This window comes from Tetrao urogallus (assembly GCF_951394365.1).
Source record: "Tetrao urogallus genome assembly, chromosome: 1".
Lineage (NCBI taxonomy): Eukaryota > Metazoa > Chordata > Aves > Galliformes > Phasianidae > Tetrao > Tetrao urogallus.
Window position 1 is genome coordinate 19,564,483 of NC_136813.1, and position 23,854 is coordinate 19,588,336.

A 23,854-nucleotide genomic window follows, 5' to 3' on the forward strand; every position below is an offset into this window, starting at 1 on the left:
TAAAATCACCTCATTCCTAGGATATCCAAATTGCTGATACTTTTGCTCAAATTTCCTCAGAGAAATAAAATATGGATATTCTGCAGTTGGTCTTGATGCAAAAACAAGTCCTCATGAATAAGGGAGGTGATAGGAAGGGCTGAGGGCAGTGTCCAGGAAGACACTTCTATTCCCTTCTTTACATACTGCACAATTTGTTTATACTTTTTGAGAAAGAAGTGTAAGGAAGATTTACATTTAGGTTTCTTACTAGTTTATACTGGGGATTTTTGTTTGTTTGTTTGTTTTGTGGGTTTTTTGTTTGTTTGTTTGTTTGTTTTTGCCAGTTCATGCTATCGATGTAGGGATGCAACAGGAAGGACATTTTTAGCACCGAGGCTATTCTGATGCTCAAGGCTACTCTTTTCTAGTAGGTTTATTCAAGGGTTCAACCCTTGTTATTCATGTTTCTCATCACACCATGAAAGTTAGTGATTGCTGAAGTGTGCTTTGGCTTCCTTTGCCTGATATAACTAAAATATGTGTTTCCTGAAGACAGATTTCACTCTTATAATAGGAGTCTGATTATCTGCCTTGCATACAAAGTAATGCCCTGCTCCCTTGACAATTTCTTCATGGTTTCCTGTTGTCCTCTTCTGGCAGTCCTTTTCTCTCACACTCTGATGTTTAGCAATCACAGTCAAACTCAGCATCTTCAGTGGTATCAAGGCACACATGAGCTGCTCATCCAGAATAAGGTTGTGCTATGTTTTGGGAAGATAGATAAATAAATCCATGTTTCTTTACTCAAAGCTTAGACTGAAACAGTCCTTTTTCTACGGTGCACAATTCTCTGTTCATTTCCTATTCATATTTACATTTCACAGAAGTGCAGTGTAAGTATTTGATTATTTTATGCTTCTTATGTTTATTTTATGCTCTTATTTGTGTTGTTAATACCGAAATAACAATAGTAAATCTTTCCTCTAACATTATTATTGTTGCAGCAGCAACTTTCCCACACATAAAATACCTCTTTTAGGACGATAATAGAAGTAGCCTGTAGAGGGCAGCAAACCTCAGGAAACTGGTTTTAATCTTAAAGTAAGCTCTATAAACCTGGTTTCATTCAATTGTTCAGTCATTTAATTTCTTTAGAAAGTAACTTTATGCTATTATGTGTCGGGTTTTTTTATATATAATCATGTTTTATATACAGTCAGGAGTGCACCCCTGCAGCAAGGAAAGCTAATGACACACATATGTTGTTGGGAAGTGGTTTCCTCTTACTTGGTGCTTGACTGCCGTCACGTGGAATACCGTGCTACCATGCTATGTCTGGGGGGTCTTCAGCAGAACAATATTCATACAGAAAATTATTGACAAACTGGAAGGAATTCAGCAGAGAGCACCAAGATGCACGGGCTGCACACTTCTATGTGAGGCTGTGGGCACCTGGGCTTGTTCAGCTGGGAGAAGGGGCAGCCTGCCAGCACTCACAAGGAAGTTGCTGAGCAGACAGAGCCAGACTTTTTAGCCAAGTGCACAGTGGGAGGGCAGACGGTAGCCATGAATTTGATAGACGTTCGGCATCAAAATAAGGACAAGTGTTTTTATCCTGAGGACAGTCGAGAGGCTGTGGAATCTCCCTCCTCAGAGTTTTTTTCTCAAGCAGCCTGAATTTAATAGCAATCCTGCTTTAAGCAGGATATTAAACTAACAAACCTCTTAAAGTCTCTTGCTATGATTCTTGCTGTTGAACTAACATACATCTCTAACATAGTTGTCAGTATTAGAGTTTATTTCCCTACGGAAGGGCTCTAAAAAAGTAGACAGATGTTTGTTCCTAGGCAGAATTTTGAAGTCAAGACTCTTGAGGACCAACACTCTGGCTTCTTCAGGGGCATAAAACAATCAGATAGTGATGATGGTCATGTGTCTGGCAAACAGATGTTCTGCTAACACAGCTCTCCGGATCTGGATCCAAACTACGGGTGTATGTTTGTTGATGACTTGCACTCATGCCAGAATCTAAGACACTTTGTTAAGCGCATCACTGGTCTGATCAACTTTATAGCAAAGGGCAGCTGAGCACACAATAAAGAGTACTTAACTTTATATATCAATTTGTGGGAGTAGCACTTCAGCTTCTTAAATGCTGTCAGTATTCAGCTAACATAGCTGCATGTTATCAACTGCAAGGTTCCTAGAAAAATGGCTTTTCTTTACACACAGGAAAGTTAAAAGAAAAGACCACAAACACCACATCATTCATTTGCATTCAGCTTTCACTGCTCTAAGCAGAAGATGTACAGGGTTTAGCAGGATTGGCTCTTTTTCACTCAGTACCAACCTGGGAACACCTAAGCTACAGAATATCACTCTGGGGAAATAAAGAAAAAAATTAGCCATTTCAGAGTGGCTATTCTGAAATGAAAAAGTCTCCAAATAGCCAAAATTTGTTCAAATTTGGCAAATTGGTAAATGGAGCAAGTGGATATTATGGTGACATGGGGATGTGTCGTGGTAACTATCTCCAACCCTCTGCATGTGATCAATGCTAACATGGCAGTGGTTGCTTTTCTGTGGAGATCTCTGATTTTCTTTAAAGGCGTGGTTGTAAAGAAAAAAATGTCTAAACTATGTGTGTGCTGGAAACATTAGAAACAACACAAGCTTGGGACAGGACATTGTAACACAAGCCAGAAATGCTAGGAAAAAAAAAATTGAATAAAGTAGATGTTAAGAGTTGTTAAGAATATATTTTAAAATTGACTTCTGAGACAGCATGAAGGGAAAGAAGGCATAAGAATAAGAAATAAGAGATGTTATCAATTTAAAGAGCCACTGTGGTACTTCAGGAAGAGCAGATCGTGGCCTGGCCATCTCTTTCTTTTTAAGAACAGATTCCTAAACTAACCTTTTCTTAAAATTATGTCATATTTTGACAGATTTTTAAAATAAATCAGACAAGAGTGCATTTTTTCATGAAGCAGAATTAAAAGTTGGTCTTGAAATGTCCATGTTGGTTTCTTGTCGTTAAGAAGTTCAACTTGTGCTTCGTTTGAAATTTCTTATGACTTCAGAACCATCCATCTGAATCGATAAAATTCAATGCTGCCAACAATTGAAGTACTGGAAGCGCAAACAGAGTGAAGAAGCAGAGAAAAAATCCACCAATTCTGGATGGTGCGCAATCCCAATGGTGGGAAAAGCTAAAGGAAGAAAGATCTGCAGAAAGACAGACTTCTGAACATTCCTAGAAAAGGAATAAAATCCTAAAAGAGAGGAAAAAGTTTTTTTCTGTTGTGGTTTTGGCTTGTGAGGTTTTCTTTGTCAAAGCAAGGAATTCTTTCCATATGGTTTATGCAAAGGAGTCAAAGAGCACAAGTCTTCAGAAGGCCGTCTGGCTGCCGCATCCTTGTGTTTATTCATGCACTCATTGTTCCTCCACACCCCACGGTGCCGCAGCTGGGACAGCCTAACCTCACCCATTACTGCCTCCCGGTAACAGCAGCTGCGAGAAGGAGACTGCAGATCTATCGCCCCTGTGAGAGTGCTGCACTGCGCACAGCCCGGCCAGCAGGGCTGCGCTCTGGGGCTGGCCAGTAGGAGCGGGGTGCTGGATGAGGCCGTGCCAGCTCGCTCTGCTCACAACGCCTGCCCAGTGCCCTTCCAGCGGGCATCAGGTCCCTCACGGCTACACAGCAATACCACAGCTGGTACTGGGCCTGTGGCACAGTGCCAGCACAGGAGGCTCGTACAGCCGTTCCTCCAAGTTTCAGGAATCCTGAAGGTGTAAATTAAACACAAACGCTCTCTGGACGGTCCACAAAACGTGGTTTCTTCTTTCAATACCCAGGAGCTGGGCCGGCAGGACTACAGCTGCCAGCATGCCCCGCGCCGTGCCCCTCCCCCGGCACTACAGCTCCCAGCGTGCCCCGCGCCAAAGTCCCTCCCCCGGCACTACAGCTCCCAGCATGCCCTGCGCTGCGCCTCTCCCCCGGCACTACAGCTGCCAGTACGCCTCGCACCGCGCCGCAAGGCACGCCGGGCCGCGAGAGGGTGGGGCTGTGGTCTGAGCCCGCCGCTCTTCCACGCGGTGCGCTGTCCGCCGTGCCCGGGGCCGGGGAGGCGCCCGCTGTTTGCGACGCTTCTTTGCAGCAGTGCGGCCAGGCGCGGCCGCCGTATTCCGCGCGCAGCCCGGCTGTTGTGCCGCGAGCCGGCGGGCAGGAGGGGAGCGGCCGGAGACGGAGCGCGGAGGGAAGGAGCGAGCAGCTCCGCCGCCGCCGCCTCCCGGCCCTGCATGCTCCGCGGGGCGGCCCGGGGGCCTCCTCTTCCTCCTCTTCCTCCTGCCGCTGCTGCTGCTGCTGCCTCCGCTGCCGGGGGGCGGCGGGGCGGGGTGCGCGGCTGCCGAGAGGCGTCGCGGGGCGGCGAAGATGGACTATGACTTCAAGGTGAAGCTGACCGGCGAGCGGGAGCGGGTGGAGGACCTGTTCGAGTACGAGGGCTGCAAGGTGGGCAGGGGCACCTACGGGCACGTCTACAAAGCCAAGCGCAAGGACGGGTGAGTGAGGAGCGGGGCTCCCTTCTGACCGCCCCAGTCCCGGCCCCGTCCCTGCGGCGGCGGCTGCCGCTCGGCCCCTGCGGCTCCTGCCCCCCGGAGCGGCTTTCGGCACTGCCGCCCCCCTCACCTCCTCCCCCGCCACCGCCCCGGTGCCGGGCTGGCGGCCGCTGGAGGAAAAATGCCACGGCTGGGATAAGAGGCGGCACTCGGCGGGTTTTCCTTTTTAAGAAGCCGGCGGCCCCCAGACGTCAGCCCGCCCGCCGGCTTCGTAAAGCTGAGCTCGGTTCCTTTTTCCTTTTGAACGCTTTTTGTCTGGTTTATTCCTTGTAGTCACCATTTTGGGTGTTGTTGCCGGCTGCTCCTGTAGCCCAAGTCTCCTTTAGGATGCTTTCGAAGGTCTGTATTTGAGTACAGACCGCGGTAAGTGAATTTCCCCGCAGAAATCCCGTCTAGGAAGATGCAGGTGTGTCACCTGGCTCTCGGTGACACGGCGTCGGTGCCAGAACAATGGGCGGTGGGGGGCGAGGGCAGCGGGAGAGGCAGCGCTGTGCTCTAACAGGTTCCTCTGCTCCCTCGCACCCGGCTTTTCTGTCCACCTCCTCGAACTCCGTGTTTTCTCATTGAAAAGATGTGCGTTTGAAAGCCTGGGCGTTGTTTCTACCTGTGGTAAATCAGCTTAGAGCAGACTGTGGTCAGCCACGGCAGAAATGCGATCGGGTTCCCTTTATGTAAGCTCTTAGCGCTGCCTGCAGAGCGCTTGCGGTGGGGCTGCTGCCCGGCTCTGCACGCACCGCTATTTATCGGAGTGCTGTTATTTCACCATGGGTTTTGTCTGCTGCTGGGATTCAGCTAACTACTTCACACCTTACATGTGAATCTTTCAGACCATTGGCAGGAGTAATTCTTACCTGGTCTGATTTTTTTTCTTTTTTTTTTTTTTTTTGGAGGGGGGGTGCAAGGGCATAGACTGCAGTGAGTTAGGTAAGCTGTTGCAGCAGATCTCCTTATCTGCAGGTGTTCTTCAGTGCCTCTTTTCCAGTCTCTTCCCCCAGCGCTTCTCATTTCTCTGCCAGATTGCTGAGAACTCTCAAATATGCTGGGTAATTGCATTTGGACAATATCTGAAACACTTAAGATATAACTGTCTGTGGATGCTTCTGTAACATATGGCATAGTGGTACATAGGTGGCCTTAAGTGATGTGGGTGTAATTAGGATTGAAGGGGAAGATTCCATTTTGATTCCTTTATCACAAAGAAATGAATTGCAGAAGCAGGTCTCTAATAGCAATTCAGTTTCCTGACACTATGATAATGTGTGGATGGTCACTGTACATCTTACAGCGTGAGCTTATGAAAGGTAGAGCTCAGTACTGCTATATACAAAGCATCACTGCTGTAATATTTCCCCACATGTTGTATAATGCTAGAGGAGAAACCTTTTTGTTTGTAGTTCTTGCACAGCTCAAACTTTCTTTGTGCGTGAAATTCTTTCTTCCTGCTGAATTTGCATGTGTTTTTCCCATAAAGGTGTGCATTTACTTTAAATTTCATTATATGATTCTAAATCCTATTTTAAATAACTAAAGTCCCATGTTTATTATGCGTCACAATTTTTTAAGTGCTTGAGCTACAGGACTGCAAATGTTTTATTAAAAATAGAGGCTGCTCTTTCTTAAATGGCATTCTATACACGGATGTCTAATGATAGGATAAACACAGGAAAGAACTATATTTTAATAATTCATCCTGTGCAAACATTTAAAAACTCAGTGATGAATATCCATCTTACAAGCAAAAGGATCTAGTGCCTTCTGTATAGCAGCGGTCTTCACCCCTTCTTGCTGATTGCCTTCGTGAAACTAGGTTAACAGGTATGGGTCCAAACAGTAGGAATGTAATTGTTGTAATAATATGTAAATAAATGTAATAGTTGTTAAACTATGAGGGGTTGCTTTGGGGGACAGTTACATGGTCATTTCGGTGCAGCAAGGAGCCTTAGAAGGAGTGAAGGAGGCTGGGTGTTCTTGACGTACTGATGAAGACGTAACATGGTTTTTATGCCCTGCACCAGCAAAAAAGCCAATCCAGCTATGCCTTGTCCTTTGCCACAAGGTGAGGCTTTGAGACTGGACTGGTTGTGTTGAGAATTTTGCACGGGGAGTCACCAGGTGTGCTTCCATTGATGTTTCTAACATAGTGCCTGCCAAAACTTGAACATCGCATCAGCTGAGTACTCATGTGTGGTGCTACAGCTAAGCTCTGTGTGGCACATGGCCTGCAGCAAAGCTGCATTCAGTTCCCAAGTTCTCATTTCCATTCCTTTTGTCATCAACTTTGTAGCCCTGTGGTTGAAAAGAATCTTCCCGGCTTTTCAAGTGCTGCTGGTGGCCCTCCACCTCTGAGCAGGCTGACTGCATTCGTGACTGATTTAGCAGCAGAGTGCATGAGGTGGCAGTTCTTTCTGCTGGCAGGCAGGAAGGGAACGGTGTGCCGTGCTCAATGTCACTCTGTACCTAAGGAAACTTGTTCTTGTCTCTAGTGGCAGTAGGACAGTTTACTTTTTATTGTTTGGGGAATTTCAGTTATTTCCTGCATTGAAGCTGCTCTGCATGCTGTTTGGGTGCTCATTCAGGAATGTTGCTCAGCACAGATTTTAAAACTGCCTGTTTAACTTGCAGCAGAACTGGAAAATAGGCCAGCATTTTCTAGCTTTTGGGGCTAGAAACGTAGTTGAGGTGGTTGCTTTGTTTAATTGACGAGATCAGACTCCTGCTGAGTTCCTCAGGAACTGACTCCCAGCTGATGGCTGCGGCATGCTGAGGTGCTTGGAAACTGGAGGGCTTGCCCCAGAGTGTGCAGCAGATGCTTTGTTACCTCTCAGGCTGTGATTTCTGTGCTGGCAGAGCACGGTGGTAGTGTGCTGACTCCTCAGTGGTGTCTGACTTTGATGGAGTTGATCTTGCGCTGTTTTACGTGCTGTCCTGTGCCTTCAATTCTTAGCATACAGCTGATGTCTGAGGTCTCTGAGAAGTATATGCTGTTGTGCAAGGATGTCTGCTTTGGTGGCAGTTTGGACTGTTTCCACATAGTTGTTCTTCCTGTTTATTGGTTGTGGTTTGGATGAGCATAAGGAACTATTGAATGTCACTGTAAGGCCATGTCTAACTCTTTAATTACAGCAGCAGAAAATGGCATAATTGAAAATCCCAGTCTGTAGTAACATCTCCCATGTGTTATTGGAAGGGAAGATCTTCTCACTCTTCAGGAGAAGAGGATTTTGGAGACTGTGCTCATGGTTGGGAACACGTGGTCAGTAAGCTCATGCTTCCCAGCTTATTCTCAGGAAATACAAGGAGTGATCTAAGCGCCCAACAGAAGTACAGCTGATTTTTTTTTTTTTTTTTAATTCTCATTTCAGCCATTAGTTATGCGTTGGAAGTATTTCTGTAAACGGAGGGACACATTCTTTCTTTTGGATGTACTAACACTTAGCTGAAAGCATGAAAGTACATTTATGTATTGAACTTGTACCTTTCAAAGAATCAAATCCGTATGTGGCTTTTCTTTTCCTTGAGGGTCTGCACGAGTTGTATTAAAAAAACAGCAGCGGAGAAAGTAGTGGCATCCAGTGAACGACTGGTTTGCTTCGTCTTCAGTATGACGTGTGGTAGTTTCTACTTACCTGGAAAAGAGTATTGCAAGAATTATGATGATTCTGTTTCAGAAATGTGTGGTTTGAAGCTAAAGAGATGGAAACCATGTTTAAGTAGTATGAAACAGTGTATGTTGTGGGTATTTACGGGTATGTGTTGATTGACCTACTTGAGATCATAGATCGTTCACTTATTTGGGCGATGTTAATATAAAACTGACTTTAGTGAGAGGAATGTGGAGCTTGGGTGCCACAAATAGAAGCAATGAGTCCAGCAAGGACATTTTGGCAAGAAGGCAAGCAACAGACCTAGGCTTCCAGCTTCTGGATTAATTCTGCGTTGAGTCTTTGCTGGAGCTGTGTCATGGAGTTCATCCTGTTAGCTTTCAAACTGAACTGACAAACAGCTCTTGTCTTCTCGCTGTTTAAGAAACACAACATATTTTTTTCTTACCTGTATTCACATGTCAAGTTGAACTCCTTTGAACAGAAGCAGTGGCACTGCACCAGGTGATGTGCACGGAATGAAAGTGTGAAGTCAGAATGCAAGCACTTGGCTTGCCACTACTGTGAACAATGGGGTGGAATTTCTAAATGTCACAGACTGTATTTAGTGCCTATGTAATATGTCTGTATTATCTTGTTAAAATATATGCCCTGAGTCTCTTTTGGATCCATTACCATAGTTGTTGGAAATCTAATTAAATTCTATCTGCATAATGAGGTATGTGTGCTGTGTTGCATTGAGTCTTGTGCTCTTTAATTTTTTTTTTTTTTGTAAAACTCATATAGCTAGCTGTCTTCCCATCTGCTTCCTTCCCTTCTCATCCTCTTAGGCGTCTCCAGGCTTTGTATCTTTTAAGGTCAGTTGGCCCATCTTCACCATGAGCTCTTTGCTGAGCCTTGGGCTTTCCTTGGTACAGTCTTTTTGTAATCTTGCCACATGCCTCAATTAATGTTGGTAGCCAGCAGCAAAGGTGGAACTGTGTAGCCTTGAGTGTTTCATTGCTATCTGAGGCCATTAGCAAGCACACAGAGGAGGGTGTGAGAGCCGAGATCGGTATCTGCTTTATTCTAGGTTACAAATTGGAATAATAGAACATGTAAATAACAGGGCGATGTACTGCTGTGCCTGGTTTCTCATTAACAGGTTTTGAAGGTGCTGATTGTAGAGAAAGTGTGTGTTAAAGAGTGCTGCCCTTGGTCAAATGGCACTGAGGTTGTATGCTTGCTCTAGCTCTTGGGTATTCTTGGGTTCTCGTGTTTAAACATGAAAGTTTACAGCTGTTTTGTATCTTTTTTTTTTTAATGTCCTTTAGCAGAGGAGTTGGAAAGGCTGTAATTTGCAGATGGTTGAAGTAGAACCTGTGAATTTTTTTTCTTAAGAATAGGTGTTGGTTTTTTTGTGTGTGTGTGTTTAAGAAATATAAGAACTACAATAGAAACACCTTTAGGGCACAGGAACTGGGGCTTGCCTATGTGAGGTTGTAGCCCAGCAGTGTGTAATGATGGCAGGCACTTCCCCAGGACTCCCAAATTACAGTACTGATGTGTCTGTTTTGTCGTTGAAGCCTGGTAGTTGTCTGCCATTGTCCAGTGTACCTTACAGCTGTGGAATTGCAACGATGTGGAAAGCAGACTGGAGTCAGTGTGGCACCTGGGCTGCTGGGGAGGCTGCTTTTCCTACCTGTGCATGATTAATGCTGGTAGCTGCAGCTCCAGCTTCTCTTCGAATTTAAATTGCAAATGAGTGAGAAATGGAAGAACTGTAGGGATAAAGGTTTAGAGTAGAGAAGCCCATCTGGTGTGGGTGGATGGGAGTAAGATTGAGGCTTCTCCCCCCATCTGACTCTTGTGCCCCCCTTCCCTTCTCTCTTTTTCTGCAGGAGCCTGGCAACGGTGCTGTGTTGCCACTGCATGCAGGCTGATGGCTGTTCAGAGTTTTGTGTGCTGGCTGGCCTGCTGTTTTTACCTTGTCATCTCAGAGGCTCAACAAATGGTTTCTGAGACCTTGTCAAGCCCCTCTAATAGCACATTTGGGATTACGGAATAGATTATCCATAGTCCATTATCCATGTGTTTTTGCTAGGTACAAGGCTGCTTATGAACAAGATACTTCTGTGTCTTGTAGACTTTCCATTTAATAAATATATATTTGAAGAAATTTATTGAAATTTGTGTAGAAATGTGAAATCTTTCTTAGCTGATACAGGAGAGGTACTGGTTAGACAGTTTAACCTGTAGAGAATTCTGCTGATGTCCCTTAGAGCAGGGGACATCCCAGTCAAAGACTGTCCCAAGCTTTTGAAGATCAGGATGTCAAATGTTTTGTAGTTCTCGAACAGAAAGAAGCTGCTGTTCAGGCAACAGTTTCAATTCAACTGCTTTAAACTACCTTCAGTGGTAAGAAGTATAATAAGGTGTGTTGGGTGGTTAATTCAGTATTTGTGGGAAAAGAATGGTAAACCGGGATTTGAGCTATAGATATGTTCTTTAAAGACCAAAATGTTCAAGAGAGCATGTTTTTTTTTTTTTAATCTACTATGGATGATAGCCTAAACATCCAAAATTAAAATGAGTCTTGGAAAAAATGCACATGTTCTGTCAATATGGAAGAACACAACGAAAGGTCACTGAGACAATCTGCCTGTTTTTCTGGGAATGCTCCATTCTGTGTGCTTGTAACACCTTGCGTACAAGATGTTGACATTTGAGTAAAGGACACTTGAGAGTTGCTGTAAAAAAGAAGACTCGGTTCATTACTGTGTGTTTGACTAATACGTGCGACTGAACTCAAATACAAAGGGATCTGAATTGCATTAAATCCCCAGATTCTGCCTTGTGTTTCTGGCTGTGTTTTCTGGGAGAGAAACCTTGTCCTATGAATGATAGCCCTTGCTGCAGGTGTACTTTCAATTAGAGTTTGCATTCAGACACTGGATAATCCCCCAGTGAAGCCTCAGAAAATCAGGTTTCATGAACGCAGTAGTTCTCACGGAGCTACTGTACGAGGTATGGAGCTTAACAGAAGCAACTGGGGCAAGTGCTGCCTGCGTGGACTTTAAGGCAGCAAGTTTGTCTCTGAATGTAATTTGGATCTTATCTAACTTTTTGTACTTGAACTGTTTGGAGTTCAAACTCTTTGTTTCTAGAGTGGACTGCAATCCTATTTAAACAGGGTTGGACAAAACAACTGCTCACAAATGAGTGCCCCAATAGTGGCATTCATTCTTGGGTTAATTCAGCTCAATTGGAAGCTTATCTGACTTCCAGATGAGTGTCAGATACCAAAGTACTCAGTTCAACCTCCCAAAAAGTACCTGTTGCAGCACTGGAATCTGTACAGGTAGAATTCCAAGCACACATAAAGGACATGCAAAAAAAAAAAAAAAAAAACAAATAGCATTATTGCTGCCTGACTCTAGTTTGTCTGTGTAAGATCAGAGTGGCTGCAGAGCAAACAGTAATGAAAAGCCTGTTGCCTAATTTAGTTTAGGTAGATGCTCTGTCAAGGGGAGATACCAAGACAATCCTGGGGACAGTGAGTAGCTCCTTATGAATCAGCTGGTCATGGGACCCACGCAGGGAGAAACAATCATGGCTTTGTCTGCAGTGGGATGTCAGAGCTGATTCTGAGTATTACTGCTGAGGGCTGTGACAAACGTGATTTGTTCTTTGCATTTGGAGGGGTGCTGGATCTAAACAGGGTTAAGTAATCCACTAAAGTACCACTTAACTTCATTCATACAATGATTCCTTTTTAAGAAAGGAGATGGCAGTGGGAGGAAGATACAGCTTCTTAAAGCTAAAAGTGAGCTGAAAAGGTGAGATGTTGCAAGCTGCTTGAGAACAGATTTAAATTTTGGTGGGTATGTATCACTCACCAAGATACTGTAAAACCATTGGTCAAAAGCATCTGGCACAGCTAAATAGTACAATAAAGGAAGCTGTTGTGAATAAGAACACTGAAAAATTAAATATTACATTTTCTGTGTGTTATGGAGATGGAAAAGAATGGAAGTAACAATAGGCTCAGTATGAAAATGCAGTGTCATAGCCCTCTGGCACCCTATGCATCTAACCCTTCAAAACACACAAGTCTCAATCTCCCCTCTCCATCCTGAAGTGGGCATAAAATTAATCTCCCATTTTCTACCCTGTTCTGAAGCATCTGTAACACCACATTACCTGTAGAACCAGAGGACCACTGACCTATAGGAGAAGCATTTAGAGAAGGTGAAGTGACAGCAGGAAACGAGCTTTGCTTTTGTGTGTTACAGAAGAACTTAAAGCATTGGAAGTTAAAGAATGCCACAGGAGATCCCAAATTGCAGTGTGTGGAGGAGGCGCTGCCTGAACAAACTGAAGGGCGGTCACTTGTCAAGATGAAACATTCACACATCTGAAGGAGTTCAAAAGTATAATGGATTGCTAACTACGGATCATAACCCGATGCTTCGAATTGAGCCATAAATGACTGGAAAGGGGCAAAATTTCTTTTTCGAAGGAGTTATTGGAAGAGTGGAAACCACCAACTAGTAAGGTGGGCTGACAGCAGAGCTGGTGGACCCATAAAAGGTTCTGAGGAGAAGAGACAATTTAAGTTTTATATTGTCTGGAAATTACTTATAAATAGTTGGGAAACAGCTTTGCCTGGAGGTAGTTATTTGGGGTAGTGAAGGTGAGGGCTGATTGTGAAGGCTCAGGAAAGGACCTTGCAAGACTGAGGGGATGGAATCATAGAATCACAAGGTTGGAAACGACCTGTAAGATCATCTAGTCCAACCGTCTTCTCATTATCACTGCTAACACAGACTAAACCATATCTTGTAGCTCCTCATCGAGACGCCTCTTGAACACCGCCAGGAACGGTGACTCCACCACCTCCCTGGGCAGCCATTCCAGTGCCTGACCACTCTCTGAGAGAAAAAGTTTATCCTTATGTCTAATCTAAACCCCCCTCTGGTACAACTTGTGGCCGTTTCCCCAGGTCCTGTTTGTTGCCTGGGAGAAGAGGCCAAATCCCTCTTTACCACAACCTCCCTTCAGGAAGTTGTAGAGATAATAAATTAATCATTTCTGTGAGATGATGATTCTTTACTCACACAATACCAAGGTAACTGAAGAGCAGTCTGAGAGAAGAAAGTGTAAATGAAGTCCAGCAATATTTTCTTTTAAAAAGAGTTTGTGTAGGTACCTTGTGTAGTGCTTTAGATAAAGGGATGTTAAAACTGCAGTGTGTTTCAACAAAGTGGCACAGAGCTTTTCTCAGGAGTAACGTCATTTGGCTGTCACTGCAGAATTTCTTCACTGCTGCAATTGCTAGCTCGTCTTCTTATAGAAGCAGTCCTTGTAATTGTACTCCATGAAAACTTTCATTTCAGGCTGGCAGTGAAATTACAGTTTTGTGGAAAAAAAAAAAAAAAAAAGGGAATCCCAGGCATTCTTGCTTCTGTGCGCATTCTGTGCTGGAGTTGATCACTGAGATAGGTGGATGGGTTGTTCTGTCTCTGTTGTTTAGTTTCATTTCTTTTTGACTTGTGGCCAAGCACGCTCACTGTGTGTCACTGCTTCCAGAAGGGGGAACTGGCAGAGAAGCGTCTTTTCTCTTCCACCTCTCCATCTCCTCTACCATCCATCCCTTCATCTTTTGCTCGTACCACATGCTTTGTTGCTGGTTTGGATACTCATCAAACTGTTCTGTAGCCTAACGTACTTTGTTATCCAAATTGCTTATCTGTTTTTTGGGGATATCTTGTTGGAGGGGGTGAATCAGCTGGTGGAGGAGTGTGGCACAGATCAGAGCTGTCAGAAGGGAGGGATTTCTGGCTGGGAGCAGGAAGGAGGAGATGGCAAGGAAATACTTTTCTTTTGACAGCAGCAAATTCTTGGGTCAGAAGAACAGCATGTACAGTGTATCATTAAATTTATTCCTTTACTTTGAACTTCTTGCCAAACTATGTGTTGTGGCAAAAGGTGTTAATTAAAAAAATAAAGAACAAAAGGAAGAAAGTGATAAATTGCCATTTGCCACATAGTATTAGCTGTCTCAGAAATGTGGTTTACTGGCTTGCTGTTGCTGGTTTTTCCTCCAGCTGTGGAATATGCTTTACTCACAAATAGGTCTGATTGCTAGAGGATTTGTTTTGAAGTAGAAAATGCTCTCTGCACAAGCCTTGCTCTCTGGTAAGAATAATGATGCTCTTCTGGCATATCAGCTGTGCCATGTTCTGCAAGCATCTTGGTAATAAAGAAAGCCTTGAATTTCTTAACTGGAGGCTTAACTCTCCTAGCACAGCTTTCCCTGCCATGTTTTTCTTTCTGTTAGTATTTCCTTGAGTACTATGGCCTTCTATTTTTACATGACATATTGCAAATTTAGTTCCAAGTCCACAACATGGGCTTCAGTCACAGATTGTGTTCCTTGTAATCTTTTATTCTTTTCTAAAGGTTTCTTTGTCTCCTTAAAGAATGCTATATTTAAAAATTGAATACTGAAGAGTTAGCAAGATTGAGTCACACTGGAAAATTTCAGGATAAAACGTATGTTTCTGAAGTAGGGGCTGTAATAGTAAAAAGAGTGTGTAACTTAAAATATGCTGTTTTACCTGTTCTCATTTTTGTGGTTAATAGACATACCTTAAAAGGAAAAACATGCAGAGTGTTGAAATGCATCTTTAGGGTTTTTTTTTTTTTTTTTTGTGCTAGGTTCTTCTCTTAAATGTTAACGTTAGAAATTCTTGGCAGACAGGTAATCAGTATATTACTTTCTTGATTCTTGATACATTAATTCTCTAGATGAAAAGGAGAGAACAAGGCAATTAAACATTTCTGTCAGTTTTTCTGAATTCTCAAATTTATTCAAATATAAGTGTCTGTACACTTCCTGACTCCTCAGGAGTTACTGTGGTCACGCATCACATAGAAACTTGGAGTGAGTAACATCCATGCAACTTGTGACATGACATGCCTTCATAAAATGATGTATTAGTTACTGAGCAGTTCTCCTCAGTCATAGGAAAGGTCTACTGACTTGTCTTCGACAGCTCTAGCAATCTTTAGAAAGTAAAGTAAGATGAGGGCATGTAGTGTTGATTTCCTAGTGACGTGTTCCTGCTTCATCAGCTATCCACAGCCATTGTCTTAGAGTGAAAAGAAAATTGAGATCCTGGATTTCTGCTGCAGTGTTCGCTTACTGTTGCTCTTGCTCTCTTTAGAATGTGGTGCATACATTATTTTTTGCCTTGAACTAATTGTATTCTGTTGAGAAAAGATATAGCTGGTCGTCCCAATATTAGCTGTGTACCAGTTTCATTGAGAGCCCTTGCACATCGGCGACACCTGAAAAAAAAAACACAGATGCCCTGGAAGTGCACACACTGTAGTAGCATGGCTCTGTGGGTGTTGCACTGTGATTTTGTTATAGACCAGAACTCAGTCCCGAGGTCATTAGCTGTGGTGGGACCTGGCCTGATGCTGCACAGCAGGTGCGGATGCCAGCAGCCACATCAGGAGCAGTACGGAGCACTGCTTCTAGTGGTAAGCACAAACAAGTCTGAAGTCATAATGTTTTGGGCACTGAATTTGTTGTTCTCTACAGCTGAACAAGTATAATCTGCTCTTTATTCACCTGTACCTGGAAAGTCTTCGTAGAGCAGAGGAGGATAGCTGCAAGTACGCTTCCAAGCTGACATCCTTTACAAAGTAGCTTTTCTGACTGGCGGACGTTATCCTTTCTCATTTATTAATACATAAGAGGCTTTCATGACAGAATCTGTTTTTTATCTGATTTTGGACTGGTATCTTCTGTGCAGGAAACAAGTAACAATCTGTGCTGGGATGAACCTTAAGCCGGTTGTAAATACTTTTAAATACTCTGGACTTGAATAAATCTGAACTTTCATATACAGCCGTGTTTTTGTTGTATACAGAAAACTTATAATAGAGAAGACAATTTTATCTTCTGTGTTTCACGTATGCTAAATAACCATTCTCATAGTGTTTTAAAATTCAGTCAAGTTAAGAACCAATTGTTTGACCTAATGTATTTAATTCAGTATTGCTTCATCCAACTTGTTTTAGGTAATAGTTTTGTTTTAAAGGCAGAAAAAAAAGTGTATCATAGAAAATTCAGAGATTTTTAGAATTATTTCTTTGTAGTGATATATGTAATGCATAGAGCACCAGTGAAAGTAAAATAGCTTTAAAGGAACCTTTAGACAGCTAGAAGTACACAATGTAGTTTTACTTCAGGTTCTTTTCCAACATATAGAAACAAGTCTACTTCAGTTTTCCCTCAACATTGCAGTGGGTATAGAACTCAACTGCGGCTTTCTGCAAAGGTGAGTGTAGTATCTCAAGCTGACTTGGAGGGATGATACTAGTTAGTAGACGTGCTAACTTAATCTTGAATGAAGCAGCTGTGCCTGTGTTAGTTCTGACTGATCTCTTCTTTCAGAGCACTTCAGCACTTAGCTGAGCATACAGCAGCCCCTTTTGTCCTTTTGGTGAGATTTTTCTCAATTTTTATCTGAAGGTACACAGCCATTGATCAGACTTGCTGTGTGTGCTAATTAGTTTTGACAAGTGTTTGGATTCGAAGTGTTTTCTGGTAAATCAGGTGCCTATTATGCAGTTTATCAAACTTTGTACCACTTGTGTTGTAACAAGCACTTTGTCAGTGTGCAGTGGTCTTTGGGAGGTGGGGGAAGGCAGGCTGTGTAAGTCAGCCTCCTGTAGGGGTGAAAGGATTTTATGTGATCTTTGTGTGAGCTCTAAGTATGCTGGTAAGTTCATGGAATCTAAGTTAAAGCTGTTGAATTGCAGCTCAGGTGATTTCATTAAGGTTGGAAAGACTGTGAAGATCATGGAGTCGCACCATCAGCCCACACCTCTGCTCTACACCATGTCCCTGAGTGTGACATCTCCCCTTTCCTTGTACACCTCCAGCGATGGTGATTCTTCCACCTCCCCAGCCAGCCCATTCCAATGCCTCACCACTCTTCTGAGAATTATTTTTTCTTAATATTCAACCTGAACCTTTTTTGGCACAATTTGTAGCCTTTTCTACTTGTTCTATTCCTATTTCTCCCTGTTACATGGGAGACGAGGCTGACCTCCTCCTCACACACCCTCTGTTCAGGCAGTTGTAGAGAGCAATAAGGTGTCCCCTGAGCCTCCTCTTACCCAGACTGAACAATCTCAGCTCCTTCAGCCGCTCCTTCCATCTCACGTGTGCTGTAAGGCCACACAGCTGCTATGACCAGCTTCACTAGAAGTTTTCTTCTTTTCCTCTCCGAACTCGATTGCTACAGTTAATTCACAGAATAATAGAATTGTTTTTAATTTCGTGTCATCTCTTTCTTCCTTGGTAGTAAATTAAATCTTTGCTATCGAGTTCCATTTTGATGTTTATCAGTATAATAAAACCTCTCATTCATCCATGCCCTTCTTTGAAGTTCTAATAGGTAGGGCAATACTTAATATTTCTTGCATGGCTTTCTAGCATGTATGAAAGTTCCTGTCCATGTTTTACTGTTAATAATGTGGACGTTCTGCTGGTTGCACAGCTATAGGTTCAGTGTTACTTGACATTCATCTGATAAGCTGCTCAAAGCTAAGATGTCTATAGCACAAATTCACTTTCAACTGCAAAAACCAAGGTCATTGTCAGTAGAAGCCTGGGGCATGTAAAAATGGAGTGCAGACCTCCCAAAATGGACTGGGGGGTACTGCTGGATGAGAGCCAACAATGTACCTTCGTAGCCCAGAAAGCCAACTGTATCCTGGGCTGCATCCAAAGCAGCATGGCCAGCAGGGCAAGGGAGTGATCCTGCCACTCTGCTCTGTGCTGTGAGACTTCACTTCAAGTACTACATCCATATGTGGAGTCTTCAGTACAGGAGTGGCACATACCTGTTGGAGCATGTCCTGAGGAGAGCCACAAAAACATCCAGGCTGAGACAGCTGGGGCTGTTCAGCTTGAAGAGAAGGCTGTGGGGGAGACCTGAGAGCAGCCTTTCAGTATATGAAGGGGGACTGTAAGAAGGAAGAGGACAGACTTTAGCAGAGCTTGTTGTGATAGGATAAGGGAAAATGATTTCAAACTAAAAGTAGGGAGAATTAGGGAGGATATAAGGAAGGAGTGTTTTACAGTAAGGGTGGTGAGACACTGGCACAGGTTGGTGGAAGAGGTGGTGGATGCCCTATCCCTGGAAGCATTGAAGGTCGGGCTGTACAGGGCTCTCAGCAGCTGATGGAACTGTAGGTTTCCCTGTTCACTGCAGGAAGTTGGACTGGATGCCCTTTAAGGATCCCTTCTCACTCAAAAGATTCTGTGATAGCACATTCAGTGGATTTTGGATTAATACTGCTGAGACTGAGTCACTTTAACAGTACTATGACAGCTGTGCTTAGGATTTTTTATTTTTATTACTACTGATATTAATGGAATTCTCAAAGGTAGAATGGAACAGATTCATTTTTTTTTAATCCTATGTTTTGTTAGTATCCTTAATTATGAGCATTTTCATATTCTTTAGAGAATAAGAACCATAAACAATTACTGGGTTCATTAATTTTCTACTGAATAGATGCTGCATTTAAAGTTCCCTTTGGTAGTTTTAAGACAGTAGAAGCTGTTTCCTCAGATGTTTAGCTGCTGACAAATGTTCCGTTTCCTTATTTTTAAAGAACTGTTCTTAAGTTATGACTAGTTAATTTCAAATTTCTGACCTGTTTTTAACAGTAGCGTGAATTTGGAATAACAACCATTGATTTTTAAGTCTTTAGTACTTCTATTTTTATTACTCACTTTTTAACTGATCTCATGATCAGCATTTGGGATATCCTTTAGTGCAGTATCAGTACATTTGTACAACATGCATGATATGAAATAACAGTAACACTGATGTTTATTTAAGGTATTTTTTAGGTAACAAGCCCCCTTCCAGGTGTAGCATATATGCTTATATATGCTTTAATTATTCTTCCTAACAAATGGTAAAAATACCAGGCATTGGTACTAGATACAACACTAGAGCTGTGCAGAGTGCTTGCATTTGGCAGGCATCTGTTCCTACTCTTCGCTGCTTTTTGTTGTGTTCTTTTCACATTAATTATTCCCTTAGGTTCCATTGTACTTATCAGTTCAGTTTGATTTTGTTGTTGTTGTTGTGGAAGGTATTATAGTACTTCAGAGGTAGGGATGGGGCACCCACAGCTCTCTGGGCAGCTGTGCCAGTGCCTCATCGCACCCTGAGTAAGAGCTTCCCAGCAGTGGTGTACAAAGGAAGTTCCCTTATTCTTGTCACTTGACAGCTGTTACTAATAAGGAGTATTCCTGTGCTGAAAATGCCAGCCTACTGAAACACAAGAATATATGATGGTAGTAGTTGGGATATAATTGTGCAGATTTACCATCCTCTCTAAGCATGCTGTGCTGTGGAGGATCTGCTTGGACTTACTGGAAGTCTCACTCACACAACTGAGAAAATGGTCAGGTTTTCCCAATGTGATCCTTCTGTTAGAACTGTAGGTAAACTACGGTTTGAGTCTTTCTGTGCCCTTAAAATGTAAGCTGATAAATAGCTGGTGCTGTTGCTTAGTTTGCTGGGGAATACATTTACAGTTCTTTTTTTTTAATTTTTTTTCTTGCCTTGTCACACACACTGAGTATCTTCAAAGAAGGTGGAATAGGCTGCCCAGGGAGGTCGTGGAGTCTCCTTCTCTGGAGATGTTCAAGACCTGCCTGGATGCCTACCTGTGCGACCTGGTGTAGGGAACCTGCTTTGGCAGGGGGGTTGGACTGGATGATCTCTGGAGGTCCCTTCCAACCCCTACAATTCTGTGATTCTGTGATTATCCATGCAAACACAGAGAGGCTCTTTAGGCTGTGTTATGGTAAACGCAGATTATGGGTTAAGTGTTTCTAGAAGTTGTGTAAAATAAGCTCAGTCGCTTTAACCTTTCCTTTGATTTCATAACACTTCAAAAAGTTCTTATTCTTCCCTCTAAAAAAAAGAATATTCTCCTAATTCTCATGATTACCAAGGAATTATGGAAAGCCAGTCTAGCTTGGCTCAATCAAACTTGGTTTTTCCTGCTTTTGTTAATGGAATAGCTGACACTAATGTTGTAGAGGGTAACCGTCGCAGTTTTCCAGTCTCAGTGTAGAACAGATGTTTGAATATTGCTTTATAACTCAACTGCATGTGCACCATCTAGTGAATTTAAGCCTTAAGTCATCTGTTATTTTCTCTCTTGTTCTGGAAGGGAGCATAGTGCAGTGCTTACAGTGAGCTTTACCCCTAAATTTTACTTATTTTTTAATTGTATGCAATTATAGAATGGCCTGGTATAAGATCATTATACAGATGTTGTAAAGTATTGGATGATCATTATGCATACAGAGAAGTTAAGCAAGTAAGCTTATCACGTTGGAAAAGATAATCAGGAATGAAAAGTGCTCACTGGTGTTGTAGGCTTGCAAGAAACTCCACGAGAGGCAATCTCCAGAGAGAGATCCTTCCTTAGTGCAGTCAGCCCTTAAATGGGGTCTAGGAGAGGTGGAGCCAGGCTCCATCCCTTCCAGTCACACAGCTGAATCGCCTTCACCTGTGCTCCCACAGCTGACTCAGTGCTTGCCAAAGGTGATCAATCAGAGGTTCAGGCCATGATTCAACAGTTCCAATACGCCTGGGTTGAAAGGACCACAATGATCATCTAGTTCCAACCCCCTGCCATGGGCAAGGACACCAACCACCAGACCAGGCTGCCCAGAGCCACATCCAGACTGGCCTTGAATGCCTCCAGTTCCAATGCATCACCACCCTCTGGGTGAAAAACTTCCTCCTAATATCTAACCTGAACCTCCCCTGTCTCAGTTTAAAACCATTCCCCCTTGTCCTGTCACTATCGGCCCTCATAAGCAGGCATTTCCCCTCCTGTTCATATGCTCCCTTTAGGTACTGGAAGGCCACAATGAGGTCTCCCCGGAGCCTTCTCTTCTCCAAGCTAAACAAGTCCAGTTCTCTTAACCTTTCCTCACAGGAGAGGTGTTCCAGCCCTCTGATCATCTCAGTGCCCTTCTCTGGACCCGCTCCAAGAGCTCCACGTTCTTCCTGCACTGCCTGGACGCAGTTCTGCAGATGGGGCCTCACAAGAGCTGAGTAGAGGGGGACAATCACCTCCCTCTCCTGCTGGCCACCCCTTTTTTAGTGCAGCCCAGAACACAGTTGGCCTTCCGGGCTGCAAGCACACACTGCTGGCTCACATCCAGCTTCTTGTCCACCAGGACCCCTAAGTCCTTCTCTGCAGGGCTGCTCTCAAGGTGATCTTCCCCGTTTGTATAAACACCTGGGATTGCCCTGACCCAAATGCAGCACCCTGCACTTGGCCTTGTTGAACCTGGTTAGGTTTTCATGGGCCCACTTCTCCAGCCTGTCCAGGTCCCTCTGGATGGCTTCCCTTCCCTCCAGTGTGTCAACCTATGCTTATGTTTCCTCTCAAACATTTGTGTAGTGGAGGACAGGGCAGAGCCTCCTTGCTTCCAGTAGCAGAGTGCAGCGTTTTAGCAGCTGGGAGTAGCAGAGGAGCAAGTGGTGAAGGGGACACAGCCACAGAGTGCTGCATGGCTGGGCACAGCATCTCAGAGCTCAGGTCTGAAACTGTTCTTCAGTTTGAAAAATCTTATTTTTCCCAATTTCTTATTTCATCCAATGTGAGTATGTTCTTGTGAGGAGAAAGAGAACGCAATGTTATTGCACCCCCCAACCCCCCATTAAAGTGATAATTCTAGAACATTGAGCAAGAACAAATGCATGTGTTTTTTTTCCAGTTTTGTTCTAGGAAACAGCTGAAGTTATTTTTTTCTAAGAATTCCCAGAGAAAGTACCATCTGTTATGGAAAATTTTAATCTAGACTTTTAATTTGGCAAAAAATTAATCAGTTAAAAATAGAGGTCCACAATCCTAAGTATAAGGCAGCAGTCAGCGCTACCAGAAGTGCTTGTAACACCATTTGTAGGGCAGCACTTCTTTCTGTACTGAGTTCTCCTATTGCCATGAAATCAAAGCAGGCAGGTCAATGGCAGACCCTCAGTCTGAGCGGTCCTGCGCCATGTCCTGTCCCTGGTAGTGCTTGTATGAGCAGCAGTTGTGTAGTAGCACTTCTCATGCAATAACGATCCCTCCAAATACCTTGAAAATCGGGTGTATAAGTGAATAGAACAATGAGAATAACCTCCTGTCCAATCCATTTTGCTTCATATTTATATCCAATAATGGCTGCAAGCCTTTACCAGCTAAGGGAGATAGAAAAGACAGAGGGAAGTTTTTCTAGCTCAAAATCATTTCACCTTTCATCAGCAGCATAGGAAAGCCCTGTGCTAGCTGCCTGGAGCGCTCTGTGAATCTCCTGTCCATCATAAATGTCTCATTTGATTTGAAGTCTGCTTATGCTTTTCATTCTTAGAACAGCGTCATCGTTAGGTACGTGGTTTAATTATGTGCTTAATAATGAAAGTTTATTGTTTTCAGGCTTCACGCTACTAACATTCCTATAAGGTGAAAAATAGAGAATTGCTCCATATTTGGGTTGTTTTTTTTTTTTTATTGTTTTGGATGTGTGAATGAGTTTGTGCTCATTATTGTCTCGATTTGTTTTCCAGGACAGTAAGTTTTAAATTTTTATCATATAGAAGCATTTTAATGCCTTCTGTCTTTGTCCTCCTTGCTCCTTTTTTCCTGTGTCAGCTCTTGTGTGTCCCCTCTCTTTTATCTTTCTGATTCGGTGTAATTGCCCTCTTGCTGAAATCTGTTCTCGCCCACTCACAGTTTCATTCCATTCTTTCTCCCCATTAACCATGTTCGTATTCTGTCCATTAATCTACTTTTTCCTCTTTTCTGTTTAGAAAGGTTGATGCGAACAGTGGGTTGTCTTTGAGCCCTGTGAAAAACCTCTTGGATGGACATGGTGGTAAAGAGCTCTCATTGAATTCGTAGTGCTATTTTTAAAACAAATTTCTTTTCTTCTTTCACAGGAAAGATGATAAAGATTACGCTTTAAAGCAGATAGAAGGTACTGGAATTTCTATGTCTGCATGCAGAGAAATAGCAGTAAGTAACAGCTCTTTCTGCTAGCTAACAGACTTATTAAAAGTACTGATTGAGTGCATGTTTTTATTTGCTGAATCATGTTATTCTACTCTGGGTCCTATATTTTATCATGGAGGTATAAAACAAATAGAAATGTCATGGAAATGCACGCACCTGTTTTACTTGCTGTCGGTGAATGCCTGTTTTTCAGTTAAAGTTTACTGCTTGCCTCGGGCAGATTAAAAGCAGAATTTCAAGATGTGATTGGAGTCAGTGGTTTAAATGACTTATTTGATCTGACTTTTGCATTACTACTTCAATTATTTCTTAAAGAGATACTAATTCTTTTTGGCTCAGAACAATCAGAGCATGCTTTAAAGGCCCCAAAATCATAGTGGAAGTGGTCATCAAGACCAAAGGGTGGAGTGGAGCCCAGAAGTGATTATGGGGATAGAAAGTTGGAGTAACCTGAAGCAGCACTTCTTGAGCATCTGTTGGCTTTGCTTTGTTTTCCATCTGGGTTTTGGTGTGCTGATGTGATCAAATTTCCCTGCAGTTG

At 43.1% G+C, this 23,854-nt stretch overlaps 1 protein-coding gene across 2 annotated transcripts in view; it reads left to right on the forward strand.

The window, feature by feature from the left end:
- Nucleotides 1-4,418: 4,418 nt before the first annotated feature.
- The window catches only part of CDK8 (cyclin dependent kinase 8), a gene marked incomplete at both ends in the record, with an annotated part of 63,762 nt that continues 44,326 nt past the window's right edge, over nucleotides 4,419-23,854 (forward strand). For both annotated transcript variants that reach the window (XM_079549670.1, XM_079549671.1), the window contains 2 exons: nucleotides 4,419-4,546; nucleotides 23,241-23,316. In XM_079549670.1, the coding sequence (XP_079405796.1) occupies nucleotides 4,419-4,546; nucleotides 23,241-23,316 (204 nt within the window). The remainder of the gene's footprint in view (nucleotides 4,547-23,240; nucleotides 23,317-23,854) is intronic.